The following is a 20,085-nucleotide window of genomic DNA, read 5'->3' on the forward strand; positions in this document are numbered from 1 at the left end:
GAATAATAATTGGTTAGTGGAGATAAACAGCCTGCTTCATGAGGCTGTTGGGGATCCATAGGGGACCTTTAGGGTGCACCTTCTCATACCAGAATCCCTTTAGAGCCCTGCAGGATGCAACCACATGGCCAAGGGAGGCCTGCTGTTCTACAAAATTTAGCACAGTAAATTGGTAACTCTGGATTTACTTAGCTAGTGATTAAATAACAATTTAGTTAATAGCCTATTAATGGTCCCCAGGTGTTGGTAATTCTGAGTATTTGCTTTTGAGAGCAGTTGTATAATTTCTTCCGGTACTTTCATAAAGTTTTTTTTTTTTTTAACAGTGTGAAAAACGATGCTCTTAGGGGCTATTTTTGGGAGAATTAAATGATACAGTGCATATTAAGCAGTTAGAATAGTGTCAAACCCACAGTAAAGGCTCAATAAATGTATCTGCTATTGTCATTATTGCTGTTATTAGAGACTCAGCTGACCACACACTTAAGGTCCTTTGTGAGTTTAGATTCCCCACCATCCCACCACCACCTGCTGGCAGCTAGTGGTACTGCACACATTGTGAGAAAGAATTATTAAATTGCTTGAAACTATGTAGTTTCAATTCCACTAAGTATAACAGGGACTTAGTTCTGCCAGAGTGTGGCTTATTTGCCTGAGAGCTGCAGTGCATATATCACTAAACAATGAAGGGACATTTCTCATCTCCCCAGTTGGCAAAGATTTAAAAAATGTTAACAGCAAAAGTCAATGAAGTGGGAACGTCAATTGGTACACCAACCCTGGAGGACAGATGGTGATGGAACAAAAGTCTTATGTGTTTTTATCTTTTGTGGCAACCATTCCTCTTCTAGGAATTTATCTTGAAGAAATAATCAAGGATAGAAAAAAAGATTTATTTAGGAAGAAAAATATATAATGTAAAATAGCATTACCTGTAATAGAACAAAACAGGGAACAATCCCTTTTCTATTTGTGAATCAGATTCTTAGTCTTCATGACAGTGATTCTGAAAAGGAGTGGGGCATTGGAGAAGGTAAACATCTCTTGGGGGCAGAAGAGTTGAGATGGGCATTATTTCAGAATCTGCTTTGAGGGCTGTGTAGTTTAAGAACATTCAGTATACCTATCGATTCTGTAGTAAAAACTATAGGACATAAAGTTGGACATAGACATCTTGGCAGATAGAGATAATACAGAAAGACATCTTGGCAGATAGAGATAATACAGATAGAGGTAATAAGAAAGATATATTGTAGGGAGTGTGTGTTAATAAATTTGTTTGGGAACATTGATGTATAGGATATAGAAATATTGATGAAGGTGAAAAATTAATTTTTGACCTTTGGGGAAGGAGGGGCCTGGGTTGAATCATCGTAGGAACATTAGAGCATCATGACTAAAGCCCAGGCCTGGGAATTTAGGGGTGCAGGGACTGTCTCCAAAGATAAATCCCCCCTTGTTTAGCTTTGCCCAAGATCTGAGGACCAGACCACCTTTGACTTGTCTGAATCTTTTGATTTCTGATACTGCTGTGTCCATGATGAACGTGAGGCAGGTTATCTTGAATATGGAGACACTGATCACGCTAACCTTAATTCTGGGGAGGAGGTGGTATTTAGTGGGAGACCCTGATCAGGTTCTGCTGCCCTCCTGTAAAGCCCACATTCCATGGCCTCAATTTTAAGGTTCTCTGATCTGGCGAGGTCCCTTCCAACCTGAGGTCTAACAGATTTCAGTTATTTACAACTACAGTAACCTCTCCCCAGGAGTAGCTGACTTGTAATAGTGTGATTTTAAATCGGTGTGCTGTAAACTTAAAAGCCACAGCCTTTCCCTACTTTTTATTATGGAATTCCTCAAATGTGCACAAGGATCAAAAGAAAAAAATTCAGTGAATCTTTGTATACCCATCATCCTTGTCAATATTCAGATGTCCCATTTTTGGCCAGTAGGACTCTTTTCAAGTTAGTTTCTAATTCTTTTGATATGGGTTGGTCAGTTTCAAATGGACTACATCATCAGTATCTTGATGCTTGCCTGTAATCCTGAAAAAATCAGAGGCTTAGGGAACGTAAGGAGGACTGGGCATGTTGGCCCTTTCCACAAAGGGGACATGCACCATTTGCTTTATTGCTGCATTCTCTGTTGCTTAGCTACATTCTTGCCATAATTTATCTGAGATTAATTTTTGTTGGAAGTTTCCTGGGATTAAAAGGTGTAGGAAAGTGTAGGGTCATAAAATGCACATAGGTTTAGTGGACTAAGACATTTACTAAGCACCTATTGTGTGAAAGATGCTGGTGCAGCACTGGGGAGGATGGCAAGATGACCCAGGGAGTCATGGCTGAGTAATTTGAAGTCACCCAAGGTGAAAGCCCAAGAGATAGCTGTGAAATGATAATCGGAATACCAGACTTTTCAAAGCCTAGAAGCAGAGAGTAGAACAGTGCTTACCAGGGACTGGAGATAGAGGGTGGGGGAAATATGGAGATGCTGGTCAAAGGGTACAAAGTGCAGTTACGTAGGATGAATAAGTCTAGAGATCCAATCTATGGGAATGATGACTATAGCTGATACTACTGTGTTGAATATTGGAAATAGGATAGAGTAGCTTTTAGGCACTCTCATCACACACATAAAAGGTAACTATGTGAAAGATGATATCTAGTTTGTGGTAATCATTTCACTATATCAAATGAAATTTATGTATGTTAAATATATACAATTTTTATTAAAAGTGTAATAAAGTATGTAGACTTTAATAGTGATAAGGGAGAATATGTCATTTCAAATTTTTAAAATAAAATTGATACCTCTTACTATAATGTGAACAGAGATTTTAAAGGACTATGTATAATAAAAATGGCTATTTTTTGGTATGTTTAAAAAAAATGATTAGTAAACTATTACGACAGTCCAGGTTCTTGACTTCTCAGGTCACCATCTTTGTGATCTTGTGCAATCCATTTCACCTTACTGGCCCATAGTTCCCTCAATTGAAAAGAAGGATAAGGAGGATGTGGTAGTATATGTACACAAAGGAGTATCATTCAGTCACAAAAAAGAAGGCTATCCTGCCATTTGCGACAACATTGATGGACCTTGAGGTATTATGCTAAGTGAAATAAGTCAGACAGAGAAAGACAAATACCATCTGATCTCACTTATATGTGGAATCTTAAAAAAAATCATTGATATAGAGAACAGGTTGGTGGGTGCCAGAGATGGGGGTTAGAGGGAGGGAATGGGCAAAATGGGTAAAGGTGGTCAAAAGGTACAAACTTCCAGCTATAAAATAAATAAGTCCTGGGGGTGCAATATACAGCATGGTGACTATAGTTAATAGTATTGTATATTGGAAAGTTGCTATGAGAAGAGATCTTAAAAGAAAAAAAATTGTAACTTTGTGGTGATGGATGTTAACTAGACTTACTGTGATGGTCATTTCACTATACATATATTTATATAAAATCATTGTTATATACCTAAAACTATTATAATGTTATATGTCAAGTATATCTCAATTTAAAAAATCCATTGATTAGTAAATGGATATAGACTGTGCTACAACTATAAAATGGAATATCATTCAGCAATGAAAAGGAATGAAGTATTGATACGTGGTACAATGCAGACAGACTGAAATCATTATGCTCAGTGAAAGAAGCAAGTCACAAAAGACCTCATATTGAATTACTCCATTTATATGAAACGTAGGGGGGAAAAAGTGGTGTTGGACTCAAGCTCTAAACATCCAGGCCCTTACACCTCTGAAATTATATAAATTATTTACAAAGAACTGTACACTTGTAAAAGAGGCCCTTAGACCTTAAGGATCACAGACTCCAAACCGTCATTTTAAAGATGAAGAAACTGAGGTTCCTGTAGGACCATGGACCTATCCAAGGTCACAGACAGAGTGATGGAAATGTCAGATCTTTTAGGGGTGATTTCTTGATGATTCTAAAACTTTGATAGTATTTACATTATCTGTTATATTTGACCACACGGTGACTTCTCTTGCCTTCAGCTGTGATAAAACTTTGAGAGAACTGCCTAACATTATGAATTTGGGGAATTATCAGTTCCCTAGCATTAAGCAGAAATAAATGATCACATTAGAATTCCACATAGATGTTCCAGCTTTTCTTTTTTGGCTGCTCTGTACCAGATAATCATAAAATGGCCAAGATCTACAGCAAAGGACCTACTTGAAAATCTGCTTTTAAGTAAAACCTCATTCTTGGTAAACTTTAAAATTTTTTTCTTTTTTTTTTCTTTTCCCGTTTGTCTGTGTGTGGTATAATTATGAACGTTTTCTTCAGAATATCATAATTCACCATTCATGGAAAAGAAAGTATTGGATGTCAGAGAACGGAATCAAGACAGGGATTAAGCTTGAGTGATTCGCCGACGTTTTTATTGCTAGAGTTAGTAATGATTGTTTCAAACTTCCTGTTCCAGGCTAGCTAACAGCCAGAAGAAACATAGTGGAAAATGCAAAACAACGAAATTATAAAACCTGCCAAGTACTTCTCAGAATTGGAAAAGAGCATCCTGCTTGCTTTAGTAGAAAAGTACAAGTATGTGCTGGAGTGTAAGAAGAGCGACGCGCGAACTATTGCCCTCAAGCAGCGCACCTGGCAGGCGCTGGCCCACGAATACAACTCTCAGCCCAGCGTGTCCCTGCGGGATTTCAAACAGCTGAAGAAGTGCTGGGAGAACATCAAGGCTCGGACCAAAAAGATTATGGCCCATGAGAGGAGAGAGAAAGTGAAACGGAGTGTCAGCCCGCTGCTGAGCACGCACGTCCTGGGGAAGGAGAAGATCGCCAGCATGCTGCCCGAGCAGCTCTACTTCCTGCAGAGCCCGCCCGAGGAGGAGCCCGAGTACCGCGCGGATGCCGCCGCCCAAGGTATGGGTTCCTGACGCCAGCTCGCACGTTCCCCTGGGGGGCCCGGTGCACGGTGCAGATTTCAAATCCTTAATTTCTAGGGAATTGATAAAAAAGAAACTTTCCTATCAAACTTGCCTTTCCCAACTCAAAACTTCTGAGTATACGAGATGCTCAGGTCATGTTGTACATAAAAACAGAAGCTCTTGCTTACCTCCCATGCCGTCTCTCTTAAAGAGGCCTCACTTATCTCTTAATTACCTAAGAACGGAAAATAAGGAGCTCCATTAAAATAGTTAACGAAGTACCTTAGTTGCTTATCTCAACGTATCTCAGATATATGACAGAATTTGTTTGAGGATTTGTATTTATTCCCTCGATCGTATTTTTTTATTAAAAAAAATTATGTGCAAAGTACTGCCGTTAAGGTACTCAAAAGGCCACGTGAAGAAAGTGAACTATTTCAAACTTAAGGGAAGTACAGAGACTAGGGTAGCAAACTTCCATGGAACAGTCACCCAGATTAAAAACCAGCATTCGTCCCATTATAATATTGTGATCTATAGTTTTGGTTTGTGGCACTCCAGGAAACTTGAGAAATTCTGGAAAAAAATCATTTTAGTTTTAATATACTTCCAATGAAAAAAGAAAAATATATCATACATAATTCCTAGGGAAGAGAGAGACTGTCATATAATCAAGGCTGTAATGAAAGTGTGTCATGGCTTTAAAAAGTTGGAATTAAGGGGCTGTAGAAATGTCTCCAGGCAAAGGGAAGATGAGAATGCATACAGATTAACTGCTGATAACTCCTGCCTCTTTTAAGATAGGAATGGCCAGTTTATATAAAGAGTCATTGCAGTTTGTGGAAAATATACCTTGAAAGCAGAGGAGGATTCTTGGGAAGGCCAAAGGGTTGCTCATAAGGTGCTCCAAGTACCCAAGAAGCATTTGCCTAGGAAAATCCAATTTTTGGCTTGCAGGATGAGAAATTCACTTATTAGTGTCCCCAGAGTAAACTGAGCTCTGAGGGACTGGTTAATTAAAAGTCACTAAAAAATTATTTAAAACTAAGAATGTTATCCTTGTAGGGTGGAAAAGATAATAACCAAGCGAACAGAATACACGTTTTTGATTAGCACATTATTTTCCCCTGTTGGCAGATCATCCTGGGAAGTTAAATTACGATCAATTTTTTTTTTTTTTTTTGCTGATCATTGACCAAAGTTAAGTCCAGGGGGCCAGTTGGGCAACTGTTGCAGTGAATGTCAAGAAATCCATGCATTGTTTCCCAGGGTAGGAACCCTGTGGCTGAGTTTTGATTCTTGGGTTCCCCTGCCAGGGCACCTCCCGGAAGACAGTGTTTATGTGGACACTGCCAGCTCTCTCTCACCTCTCCTCGCTGCTGCTTCTATGGTGGAGGGGCCTGCTGCTAAGTGACAGTGTCCTTGCTTTGGAGGTGTTTATAGCTTCAGCTGATTCCTCTCCATTATGCTGGCCTTGGAGCAATTCAGTGTCTGTGAGGCAGTGAAAGGAGAGGTGCTGGTGGAGGGAGGGAGTGAGGGAGGTGAATCAGCAGGGCTACTTTTCAAATTGCTTATATTCCCTGGGAGATGTTGCCCAGGAAGATGGTGGTGTGGACTGCTTTCAGTTCACTTTGCAAATCTTTGATCTGGATTATTGCGTATTGATTTCTTAGGGTTATTCTAAGAGGACAGTCTTATTCCCCACTTTCAAATTCTAGGGTAGGATCTAGAAAGTCCATTACACAAATTTTTTTCTCTTTCTTTTTAGAGGAGATGATGTAATTCATTTAGTCATAAACAGAATTTATAAATTTCCAGCAAAAAGGGAATAAATATGGATTCTCAGTGTCCTTCCTGTAGGGACGTTTGCTAGACAGTCACTTGTAAAAGAGATTTATTTTAAATTGGATGTTTGTATGTATATGACAGGTGAGACTTCTCTTTTTACTGGTGATTATTAAAGTACAGCCATATGCTGTCTGGTTCCTGTTTCCAGGTCAGATCTGGAGGGAGGTGGAGAACAGGGCTGCTTTGCCAGTTGGGAACTGTGTCCAAAGTAACCTGTTAACTCTAGTAGTTAAATACTGGACCTCTTTCCGTACAGTACAACAGCTTTGAGTTTACCTCACTCATTTTGCATTTCAATTTACTTTTAAGAAAGAAAAAGAAAGCTGGAATTGTTAATCATCCCTTCTGGGTCTTGTTGGGAAAAAGGTTGAAAACCTGCAATAGGGTTATGACTCTCATTCCATTGTGTGTATTTTGATACAGGGACTCGTGTGTGCGCGTGCATGTGTGTGTGAGTATCGCTAACGCAGTGCTGTCCAATACAGTAGCCACAAATCACATGAGGCTGATAAGTACTTGAAATGTGGGGAGACTGAATTGAGATGTGCTCAAAATATACACACTATATCTTGAAGATTTAGTACCCCCCAAAAGAATGTAAAATATCTTACTAATAATATTTATATTGATTGAATGTTAAAATGATAATACTTTAGATATATTGGATTAAAAATACATTACTAAAATTAATTTCACCTCTTTTTACCTGCAAAGGTGGCTATGAGAAAAATTTTAATTACATTTGTAGCTCATATTATATTTCTATTGGACAGCTCTGTTCTAACACCTTATAGGGTGCCTGGCAGAATTAGGTGCTCAAAGATTTGTTGTAATTAGTTAGACAGGAAGGAGCCTAGCAGTATTCCACTAGAGATCTCCCTCCAACTCTTTCTTCTGTGAGGTGGTTTAAACTATGTCTTCTTGATCACTGTCCCCCACAAATTCTTAGCTTTGTCAATGACTTTCTTGAAATGTACATCTGTATTTGAACACAGTATTCTTAAAATTTAACACTTAGGAATGTATTTGTAAAAATATGGTATTTTCCCCTTATATATATATTAGAACTTATACCCTGTAGACTTAGGATATGTGATAATTTGGCTTTGACACCCATCTTCCATTATCTTTGGGGGAACAGATTGGCAGAACAAACTAAGGGAGCCAACAAAATTTGCTAGGGGTGCTTGGGAGGGTAGGATGACCAAATGTCAAGTCTATTTTAAAAAACTAAGCTTTCAAGTAGCACTCAAATATCTCAAGAGAACTTACATTTAATTTCATGTGCTCTGGTTTCTCTACTATAAAGTTATAATCCACTAATGCAAACACAGGTACTCAAAGCTATATTAAATAATGCAAGCATTTTTTAATAAATTGCATTATTATCACTGTTTAGTCCAATCCTGTTCTTTTGGGGTGGGATCTCCAGTGCAGGGGACTGACATATTTCCAGTCATGGCACACGAGCATCATTAGTCTAGAAAAGCCCTTTTTTGTGTGTTACTTACATGTTTATTCCTTTTTTATCCCCATTCACTAGTTTCATTCTTTTCTCCTGCACTCTGATCATTCTAATGTGCTTGCATAATCTCTCACATGTTCTTGAAAGCATGCATTGGTGTTGTGTGTGCATGTATTTTAAATTTACATAGACTAAAAATAGTACTACAGATACCATTCCTTTTTCTCCTGCCTTTTTTCACTTCGAATGTTTTTAAGATCTGTTCCCATTGCAGTGTGTAAATCTGATTTGTTTCTCTTAGTTGTTGCATAATATTCCATAGTATGCCTCAACCATATCTTATTTATCCATGCCTCCTGGTCAGTCCTGTTTACTTTGTTCCGTTGAGAAGAGCTAGGCTTTGGCATGTATGCAGTTTCCATCCCATCTTTTTCCTGCTATAGGAGGTTTTCCTGCTGAGATTAAACTTAGTCAGATTGCCCCAAGTGGAAGAATACCCCCTTGATTGTGTTTTCTGATCCCAGGAAAGCCTTCAGGCCTTCCTGTCCATTTGGCCCAAGATCGAGTTGGTTTTCTGTTTCGGGTGGTTTTGTTTTACCTGGAAGAGAGATTGCATGGTATGGGTCTGCAGCAGGTGGCTATTCTCAGGATAGTCATTTTCCAATTAAAAGGAGATTCTCCCCATCTCAACACTAGCTTCCATTCATTGGAGCTAATGTTTGTGTGAAGTTAATTAACTACTCCATCGGGTTTCTCTAGTTTTAAGCCCTAGCTTCTGCTAGAGTCTTAAGGGGCCTGGCTTTTTAAATTTAAAATATGTATGTTAGCACACATTTAAACTAAAAAAATTAATAGTTTTAAAGTAGAGTCATTTCTCTGCTCCCAGATGTAAACATACTATCTTCATGTTCACAAATTTGGAGATCAAAATTTGGAATATACATCCATTTTCTTAATAATAGATGGTCTTGTAGTGGATACAACTTGGAGACTGTATTTCAAGATACATAAGTGATCAGCTGAGCAAGCAACATAGTGAGAGGCTGGGTGTTGTAGTGGTTGAGCTTGGACTTTGGAGTCATGCAGACCTGAGTTGGAGTCCTGGTTTTTTCAACTACTTAAATAACTTTGGATATTGTGTTTGGTTTTCTAATAATACCTCCCTCAGAGGGTTGTTGTAAGGATTTAATCAGTATTGCAAAGCACTAGCCTAGTGCCTGGTTAGCTACTCAGAACATGGCAGCTGCTGCCATCATCATCATCATTGTCGGAAGGCCCCTAACACCAAGAACTACTGAAATAAAAATGAGCATTTAGAAATTGGGAGAGATGAGTAGCATTGCTAAGGTGTGAACTTCAAAGACTCAGAGGAGTATCCAGAACTATCATCTGGAATGAAATCAAAGAGAAAGAGGCTAAAGGTACCAAAAAAACATCTAATGTATCCAGTCTTCAAAGAAGACAATTTCAGATCTGAGACTGGAAAGGAAACAGATGAGGTAATCCTCTTTGCATCTGATCACATCTGATGGACGCTATTCTCAGTGCCCAGCCTTTCCCATCCCTTTGTCCCGTGCCTTAGCTCTCCACTCAGAACACGTTCTTTCTGCACAGTTGTGCTGCGTTGAGAGGGATGTGAGCCACTGCAGCCGATTCAGCCCGCACACGTTTCTTACATGCCCAGCAGTGTATTGGGCCCTGGGCTGGGTTCTCCAGGAGGATGAATTAGAGGCAGTCTGTGTCTTCAAAGTGTTCAGAGACCTCAAGGTGAGGTAGTTAAACCGCCAGTTTTAACAAGTTCTGTGCCAGAGGCAGGCTCAGAAGGCAGTGGGAGCCCTGAAGGAAGGACATCTAATTGGGGCTACAGCTGCTGGAGCTGGAAAAGATTCCTAGGGAGACATTTTCATTATCTCTGGATGACACAGAAGTCCTTTTTAACCTTCTCTTTCGAAAGTAAGTTTTTACCTTTTCTTTTATCTTAATTAGGGACTAGTTATGGTTGTTACCTAACCCCTTGGAGTGAAATCATCTAAACAGTAGCCATTGTCCTTTTATTAACGGAGTGTTACAAGTTAGGTTCCCCCAGTAGCCATTAACATTCCCGGCATCCCATCTTCTGGAATAATGGAGCGGACACAATAATGTAATCAACTCTGTTACTAAATTGATATTATTTTTCTCCAAGGAGATGATTCTCATTATTGGAAATGTAAAGCTTCCCAAGGAAGCACTGGAGGCACAGCTAGAAGGCTCCACAGGTTAGTGGAGTTAGTGGTTTCCTTATTGAAACTCCCTAATTGACACTCATATCATTGCCCTATAAAATTACTAGTGCAAACATGGCACCACCAAAGTGACATCCTTTTGTATCCTTTTTTTCCTCTTGTGTTCAAAGCTTCAGCCTATAAATATTTACTAGGCATCCGCTATGTACCAAGCACAATAATTGGTGCCCAAGGATAAAAGAAATGAATAAGGCATGGTCCCAAAATAATACCCGAATGTGTTAAGTGTTGTAACAGAAGAGAAAGGAGAGAGCTGAGGTTTCACGGAGCAAGTGGCATTGATCCTGAAGTACGGGTTAGGTGGGAGACTGGAGTAAGAGTGTGTATTTGAGTGAGGGGGTGGGACAAATAGTGAGCCCAACTTCAGGCTGAAGGAACAGTGAGACAGAATTATGAGAGGGGAAAAGCATGGCCTTTAAAGATTGTGGTAGGATTGAAAGATACACAGGGTATTTTGAAGAGTAAGGCAAGAAAGATAAAGGAAGGTCAGAACCAGATTATGAGGGTTTAGGGTGGACTGAAAATAGAGCCAAGGATAGGAACCCCAAGGGAATATTTAAGTCTGAATCCTGAAAGAAGACCTCAGAAGAAACAATCAGAGAGGAGGCTGTAAAAAACTTGGGAGAGAGCAATAGTTCAGAAGCTAATAGAGAAAGAAATTTCAAGGATTGTCAAGTGCTTGGGAGAAGTTACACAAGAGGGACAATAGAACATGTCTTTGGGATCTGAGTACTGACCCCCCGATGGCAGTGCTAGAGGCAACCGCCAGATGTAGGAGACTGAAGGGAAGTCTGAGGAAGTTAAGCCAAGGAGTGTAGGCTCATCTCTCAAGGAAGAACCTTTGTAAGATGGCTCTCCAGGGGAGGAGTTAAGATCTGTGACCAGGACCCAGAGCAATGGTGCCTTTGTGGAGACTAAGCAGAAGTGTTCATGACTGAATGAGAAACTGACAAAGGGAGATCAGACTGAGGGGGAACTTAAACCCACCGTTGGCCTCGTACGGAGGTCTTTTGCTCCCTGGGAGTTGGGCACATTTCATTTTAGAACTTACATCAACATACCAAGGTCTCTGATCCTTGATAAGCATGGTCTCTGACTATTGTTCCTGTCGTTCGCAGTGCCAGGAATGACCTGATGAATGAAACCCTTTATCATTGCTTCTTAAGGGAAAATTGCTTTTGCTTTATGGGTTTTTAAGAAGTCAGATGATGTAGCAAGGGTTTCTGTAGACGTGCAGACCAGAGCAGATGCTGTGTTAGATCATCCTGTAACGGGGGAGCCTGTCATTTGAAATAGGATTGATTTACTCTCTGCCTGTAAAATCTTTGAACATATGTTTTCTGCTACTGTTTTTCAGAATCATTTGCTGTTTCAAATAGAGAACTGTGCGATGATGAGAAAGAGTTCATACATTTTCCAGTATGTGAGGGGACCTCTCAACCTGAACCCTCGTGTTCAGCTGTCAGAATAACAGCCACTAAAAACTACAGGAGCAAAACCTCTCAGGAAGGTGCTTTAAAAAAGATGCATGAGGAAGAACACCATCAACAAATGTCCATCTTACAGCTGCAGCTGATACAAATGAATGAGGTGCATGTGGCCAAAATCCAGCAGATAGAGCGAGAGTGTGAGATGGCAGAGGAGGAACACAGGATAAAAATGGAAGTTCTCAATAAAAAGAAGATGTATTGGGAAAGAAAACTACAAACTTTTACCAAGGAATGGCCTGTTTCCTCATTTAACCGGCCCTTTCCCAATTCACCCTAAGACTGTGGGGGTGGCTCCCTTGTAATTAACCTGTGTTGGCAAAGAAAGTCTGGAACGCGAACGTGCGATCAGTAACCTGTAACAGCTACAACTAGGAAAATTAGAGCGGTAGTAGTCACTTACTTAAGAATATATTCAGGTAAACAGCTGCACCCTACGTACCCCTGAAGTGGCAAAGAAGCTGTTAGAGTCTCCTGAAAATTATCGCTATGAGTGCTATCATTCTGAATGTAACGTCTCTTAATTAGAATTCATACAAGAACCATGTGTGAGTGTTGTTGTTGTATTTTTTAAATCAAATGCAAGTGTGACCATAAAGGAGCGTGGCTGGTTTTTGCGGGTGGTTTTTTTTGGTTTGTTTGTTTGTTTTAATAGACAGAAGACCTTTTCTATCCAAACGAACACCCTCCCATTGACAGTGGCTGTCCTAGGAGGACACATGTTCCTCCAGCGATGATGCTGTTGCTCAGGACTTGCCAGAGGTCTTTCCGGAATCTCCACAAGAGCTGTGGCACACTTTTCATTTTTTCAGTGTCATCTTTTGAGTGTGGATTTACTGTTTTCAAACAGCCCAACCTATGGAAGGATTTTTATTTCCTAATGTGGCTCATAAACTGCCTTTTAAGGCTTTCCTTTCCCCAGAGAGGAGTTCCAAATAATGTCTCCAACAGGGATAGCTTTGTTGGAATTAAGGGTGTAACTGCTTTGAGGGAGAAATGTTCATTTAGATTTCTACATTCTGTCCTGCTTGTTTTATTAAAAGATAAGACTTGCAATTTTATAGTCACACACTGTATGTTTTTCAGAGGTGCTGTCTCCCCCACTGTGCTGTAGTTTTCGCCTCCCCACTGTAGAGTCCTCCCAGCTTTGTACCACTGGGTTAATGGGTGCCCTTGATTTTCATCTTCAGCCACCTCAGGAAAGGCCCTTCCCTCGCCGTGCTCCTGGTGCTAGCTAATAGGAATGCTGCGTAGTTGCATTACACAGTTAGCATTGGCTTTTGCAGAATCCATTACCGGTATATTTGGGACTGTGATTGAGAAATGGATATTTTGCCTGAGTGTGATATAGCTTCTCCTGTAGCCTAATGTTGAAAACAGCCTTGAAAGTTAGGCACAGCAGTAGCTGGAGGAAGCAAAGTGACACTTCAGTGCCAAGGCAGGTCAGCAGTTTCTGAGAATGAAATTTCAAGGCCACGTGGGGGGCGAGGGGGAGTATGTGTGGCAGAGGCTGCATGGGGCGTATAGGACTGGCAGTGAGGGCCTGAATTCTGAGCTTGGCTCTGCCTCAAGTGCTGTGTGACCTTGAAGAACTCCATTTAGTTCTTGGCCCTGGTGTTTCCTGTCTGTAAAACAAGGGAGCTGGTCTAGATAACGTTCAGCATCTGCTGTGACTCCTTGACCGTGATGTGGTCTGCACGGTCTTGAATGGGCACCACTAACGTCATCACTGTTCAGAGGGCAAGGGCCAACAGGGAGAAGTTGTTTACTGCGTTGGCTGAGTGTCCCTCCTTTCATAATTTTGGAATTTGGGCCCAGGATACTGTAAGCTTAGTAAATTACGTACATACTCATACATGTACTGCATAAAACGTAAATGGCTATCAATTTATTTTATTCATTGATCATATTTGAAATATCTTAGAGGAGCTGGTTATTTAAAGGAACACTGGGAAGACTAGTCTCCTTTCAAAGGAAGGATCCTTTTTGTAAGGATCTGTATTCTTAGTTTTTACCAAATGGACCCTTTAGAGAAGCAGCATCTGGAAAAAGTCCCAAGCTTAACTGATTCATGGGAGACATTAGGGCAGGGACTGGCAGGGCCTCAACACAGGTGTGAACTGGGAAGAGCTTGCCTTTGCTTTGCCTGTTGCTCCATCTGGGAATCTCCTTAATCTTCAGAGTCTGGAGTGGGGCCTGAGACTCTGCATTTTACACAAGCTCCCGGGTTCTGCCAATTCAGCTTGTCTGGTCAACACGGGACCCTGCGAAGTTTTCGCTTTATTCTCCAAAAGGGCCATTGGGTTAGGTATATTTTTGTGCACAGCATTGTGCTGGGTATTATTCCTCTCTCAGAATTTACCACCTAAGCACACAAATAACAATGTAGAACAACACAAAAAATGCTCACATACATAACGGAACTATAAAAAGCATCGAACTAATTCCTAACTGAACAAATAAAAGCTAATTAAACCAGCAGGCTCAAGTACCTTGTTCTACTGTTAATGGTATTTATGAGTTTATACCGGTTTTCAACCTTGGCTATGCATTAGAAACTGTATCTTATAAATAGTTAGTCTCACTGGGTCCCACTCCCAGGGGATTCTGATTCAGTTTACCTGGGTTGGGGCCTAGTTCTCTATATTTTTCGGAAGCTTTAAAGGGGGATTATAATACACAATTAGGACTGAGAATCATTGATATAGAGTTCACAAATGTGTCTCACTTGGTCCTTACTCCTGTGAGGTCCTGCAGAAGTGAGGAAATGATGCTCAGAGAACTACCTGCACCAGGCTGAAAGCTAGTGAACGGCAAAGCAGAACCTCAGTCCTAGGTCTCTCGACTCGAAAACAAATAGCCCTACCTGCTAGCCCCCCACGCCATCCCTCAAAGCTATATCAAGGATTTGCTGTATCCTGAGAGCCAGATCACATATACAGGATACTTGTAATGCCTCCACTCGTGAACAGGTATATCCCAATTCATTCTAGTTTTGAGCAGTTCCTTGCCTGAGGTGGAAATGCAGTAACTGTTTGTTATAGGTACTGTAGAGGATTGATAGATCAATATTAAGACACAGTTCACCATCCCCCACCCTGCCAAATCATGGACCCAGCCCAGTATGGGAGGTAAGACATGTATGCAGCTGTCATGTGCTTGATCAGTGCACATCTTCTAGTGCATTTGTATCTCAGAGCAGGGAACAAAGAAGCTTGAAGGAAGGCCTCCTGGAGGAGGTGGCATTTGAGCTAAGTCTTTAGAGTTGGTATTTTTGGCTTGGAGATTCAGAAAGGAGAGGAACTTCACTAGACACAAAGTCCTGTTGAAGATTCAGGATGAGACACACAATTGGGAGAACATGGGGAATTTCCAAATTGGGCAGTAACCTGATCAAAATTGTGCTCCAGGAGGAAGATTAGAAGATGGAACTGAGTTTAGAGAAGAATGTGAGTCCAAGAGACAAAGCAGGAGCATTTGGCCCCCGTTAGGATGAGATAATAGGAGGACCTGGAGGAGGCTGTAGTAAAAATGAGGGAGACCCACGTGAAGGGCATTGCAGAGTGGAATCAGGTTTGGCAGCAGATTGCGTTTGTTGGAGGCAGGGGTAAAGTTTTAAAGCTAGATGCCTGAAAGAATGATGCTGCCAACTGAAATAAACAAAGAATGCATTTCTGGTGACATCCTGGGAGAGCCCTAGACACAGACTACTGCAGTTGTCTCCCACCCAGCCTCAAACACCAGCACACCTCCTCCCTCTGCCTCTTTAGCTATCACCCCTTTTCCTGACTTCTGTCTCTTTAGCTGCCATGCTGCCTCTTCCACCTGTTCAGTGGACACTTTAACCCCTCCCTGCTGAGTCCTCCACCCCACTCATTTGGTGCTGCCTCTGCCATCAGTATCTCCATCGCAGCTGGTGATGCGTCAGTCACCATCTCTTATGATAGCTTCACACTTGAAAGATCAAAAAAGATTACAGTTGACCTTTAACAACCAGGGGCTAGGGGTCCCAACCCTCCCCCAGCAGTGGAAAATCTGTGTATAATTTTACAGTCAGCCCTCCGTATCCACATCTGGGGATTCGGCCAACCACAGATGGTATACTGTATGGTACCCTTTTATTGAAAAACATCCAAGTGTAAGTGGATCTGTGCATTCAAACCCGTCTTGTTCAGGGGTCAACTGGGTATCTTTACCTTGAGCTCCAATTATTTTCTAGTTGGCATCCACAAATTTCAGGGTTTCTTTTTGTGTGTGTGTGTGTGTGTGTGTGTGTGTGTCCCACGGGTAAAGATGCCTTGGCTAAGAGGTGCTGTTAATTCCCATGTTTGACTATTACAGCCCCTTTACAAATCTGGAACACAGAATCCTACCCTATTAAGCATGAAACGACTAGGAAATATCTTAGAAATTTTTCAAAGAGAATCGTAAAATGCATTGGCCTTTTTTTTTTTTTTTTTTTTTTAAACAAGAAAGAGAAAGGAAGAAGAGAGGTGGCATGGTGGGGCAGTGCATTTCAGTTGTCAACAGCTTCTGCAGTGTCAGGTCAATTACATCAGCACTTGGTTTAGACCCGGGGAAAGGAATGGTTTTGCCTCTTAGGAATGTCAGAAGGACCTGATGATTACATTTGGCAAAGCCATGAAGAGTGGCTCTGTAATGTCATTGCTAAGAATTACCCTTTCAGTAGCATCTCTTGATGTCTGATCTGTTCAGATGGAATGACACTTCTTTTCTGCTGTGGCTTTCCTTTCTGTCGGGCTACTTCCCAGCTGGTCCTCTTATTCTTGTTCACCCTTACTTCTATATCATTCAGGTTTTCTCTTCTGTCTTCCTCCTTCCCAGCCCTGTTTCTCCAACCCTTCCTTCTGCTCCCACAAGAGTTTCCACTCTCCCCTGTTTTAGAGTTGGAGTCATGTGAGAATGTGTGTGAAGGAAATACTTGCCAAAAACCAGCAGAGCCGCCATTTATCAACAAGGTGAAGTGTAGCCGTTAGATGAGCCAAAATATCAACCATCTACTTCCATGTTGCATCTGCTACTTTTGTGTTGGTGGGACTCAGAAGTCATGGGAGAGGTCACCAGTGATTGGTGACTGCAACAGATTCTTTTCCTAATTGTGCTATGTATTATGCCCTTCAACACGACTTACTAATGTCTGCCTCAGTTTCCCCATCTGTGAAAGTGGTGTAATACTTATCTACCTCCCTTGAATGTTGTGAAGATTAGTCTATGTTAGTCAAGCACTTTTGAAATAAAGAGTGATTGATGTAAAGCATTTTAACATTATTGTTGTCATTGTGATATGGATGCCCTCCTGTAGAGATGCTGCCCTGTAGGGGACGTACCTACATATACCATGGTTTAGGAACACCCAATATAGAGGATTTCCATAGCAGATACAAGGGTGTGATTTTTTTGTGAGTGAAAATTTTCAACATGGCATTTCCTTAAACAGCCCTTTGGTTCATTTCGAATGAGATTCAATTATAGAAGAGTGATTTATGGAAGATTTTTAAAGAACATATCTATTGAGCCTCCATTACCTGATATAATAGTTGGGTTTGCAAGCTGATTATTAACCTAACAGTGCAGTTTATCATCATTAGGTGGAAAACTTCAATTTCTATATTATCCAGATGCCCAGATTGTGCGTGAAGGTTCTTTCACTCTTGCCACTGATTAGAATGGACAGAATGGTGATCCTGCTACTTGTAAGTCAGAGGATCGCAGCTCGTTTCACTTGCAAAATATCCTCATAGCACTGCCAAAGGGGGGCAGGGGGCAGACTCACCATGGATGTCCATCAGAGTTGGGGGGGGTTCTCCAGCCATAAACTTGGGCTCCCTTTCTTAACTCTTGCTGACTGCTAAGAGATTTAATTAGGTTCTGGTTTTGAGTTTTCTCTTTTATGGGTTTGTTGGGGAAAAATTCCAAGCCCTGTTATTTAAAAGAAAGTGGTTATTTTTAATGAAAAGGACACTTGTTATAGTGGAAATACTGTAAGTAGCAGCAGAAAAAATTTCCAGTTCCTTTTTGTCTCATTATCTGGCTTAGCTTCTAGAGTGACCAAAAAGGAAACTCAGGCTGGTCTTCCACTGGTGAGGTGCATGTGTATCTAGATTTGTATCCTTGAGTGTCAGAGAGTGTCTTTGGATGGGCTGGGACTACACTTTCTGCATTAATGGAGGGTAGTCACTCCAGTCATTCAGCCACTGGGAAATCTGGGGGGCCGCTGGGGCAGATCTGCTCTCATGTGGTCACTCTGAGCCCCAGACTGAGGGGGCAGGAGCTATCCAGGGGAAGCCCTTCTCACTGTAGATGGGAGAAGTAGGAGAGGGCAAGCCCTCCTGTAGAAGCATATATTTTTCAAGTTTCAATGTCAAACCTGCTAATATCTCCTTGGCCAGGGCAAGTCATGTGACTGATCCAGAAGACACAGGGAAGAATAGACGCCTCCGAAGAAGGTGAGGGGAGGATGTGAATATTTTGAGCAATTATCTCATCTACCACAATGTCACAAGTGGGCAGGCAACGAGAGGGATCCCAAGGAGTTGAGACTCTATTATAAACTGAGGAACAGAGACTCTAGAGGGGAATGCATCCCTGTTCCCTCCTCTTGCTCTTTTTTTTTTTTTTTTGGAGGAGGGAGGCTTTTAAACAGTGATAATAATAGAATATATGTCATAGAGATGTTGGATTAAATGAGTAATAAGTATTTTGTTGTATATATTTAGAATAGAGCCTGGCACAAAAACTGTAAGTTTTAGACTTACTCTTCTCTCTTAAGGTCACATGGCTTCTTAGGGTCCAGAGAGATTTGAACCCAAGTGCCTGGCTCTGGAGCTCATGCTTTTAAAATCAGAATAGATAGCCTTTCTGTTCAGAGCCTGAGTTCAAATCTTTGCTTTGCAAAGAGCATGGGCTCTTGAGTATTAGACCATCATCTGTAAAATACCTACTTTCCAAGATTGCTATAATGATTATATAAGAATACAAATAAGAAAGGGACACATAAACTATAAAATCAACTCCCCCCCCCAATCCCTAAACCTTTCTTCTGATATTCTGTGTTACAAGACAGTCCAAGACTCTCTTCTCCCATCACAAAACTTCATCTTAATCTCTCCTTCCAGCCTCCGCACTCCGTAAACATCCCTAAACACACTCATCATCTCTCGGTTTCAGAGCCGGGCTGTGTGAAATTACTTCTGCTGATCCCTCTACCTGGAGTGCTCTCAGCCTCTCTACAACCTCTTCCCATCACCTATGCTGCCGAAGTGTCACCCATCCTTCAAGGTCCAGTGATATCAGGATGCACTCCTGTAACCTGGACTCTGGTTCCAGCTTTGCTGATAACTCATCACTCTATTTTAATTTAATTTCCTTGTTTATAAAATAAGGGTGTCGAAGGAGAGGAACTCTAAATTCCCTTCCCCATTCTCATTAGTCTAATTCTGAAGTTAAACTATTTTTTTTCAATTTAGTGCATGTAACCCGAGTTTTCAATTTAGCCTTCTCCTTACAAGATAATGTGTACATAAATGGGATTCAAATGATGCATCCAAGTGGATCAGCCCCAAGGTTGAAAGTGCCATTTGTGAAAGTTATTGATATTAGCGTAATGATTGTACTTAAACTGTTTATAAAACAGTTTAAATATAAGCAATTCAAGAATTTCTATATAATGGGCACAGAAAGGTTGTTGCTTCCCAAAATGTAATTTTCCTAACAATTTCCCAATAATTGGCTGCTGTTTACTTTTGCTCTTTTAAATTGTCCAATTCTATAGATTATAGAATACTTCTATTTTCCAAATTGCCCTGTTCTAAAAGGCAATAATGTGCCCAGAATATATAGATTTTTGTATATGCTTTTAAAATTCCTATCAGTTGACAATATCTGTTGTAAATATCCAGGGATGCCTGAAAAAACTACTTCAAGTGGAAGGAAGTTAGCATTTATTGAATATATTCTATGAGTCTTAAGCATGTTCATTTATTATTTCATTTTATTCTTAAAATAATCTGGAGGAATAGGTAATGTGATTCATATTTTATAAAGATAATGAAATGAAGCT

The 20,085-nt window shown here is 40.8% G+C and overlaps 1 protein-coding gene across 3 annotated transcripts in view; it reads left to right on the plus strand.

The window, feature by feature from the left end:
* The window catches only part of MSANTD3 (Myb/SANT DNA binding domain containing 3), a 31,499-nt gene extending 15,032 nt beyond the window's left edge, over nt 1-16,467 (plus strand). For all 3 annotated transcript variants that reach the window (XM_010977452.3, XM_031450112.2, XM_031450113.2), the window contains exons 2-3: nt 4,465-4,915; nt 11,876-16,467. In XM_010977452.3, the coding sequence (XP_010975754.1) occupies nt 4,498-4,915; nt 11,876-12,285 (828 nt within the window). In that variant the 5' untranslated portion in view covers nt 4,465-4,497 and the 3' untranslated portion in view covers nt 12,286-16,467. The remainder of the gene's footprint in view (nt 1-4,464; nt 4,916-11,875) is intronic.
* The last annotated feature ends 3,618 nt before the right edge of the window (nt 16,468-20,085 follow it).

This window comes from Camelus dromedarius, chromosome 10 (assembly GCF_036321535.1).
Source record: "Camelus dromedarius isolate mCamDro1 chromosome 10, mCamDro1.pat, whole genome shotgun sequence".
Classification (NCBI taxonomy): domain Eukaryota; kingdom Metazoa; phylum Chordata; class Mammalia; order Artiodactyla; family Camelidae; genus Camelus; species Camelus dromedarius.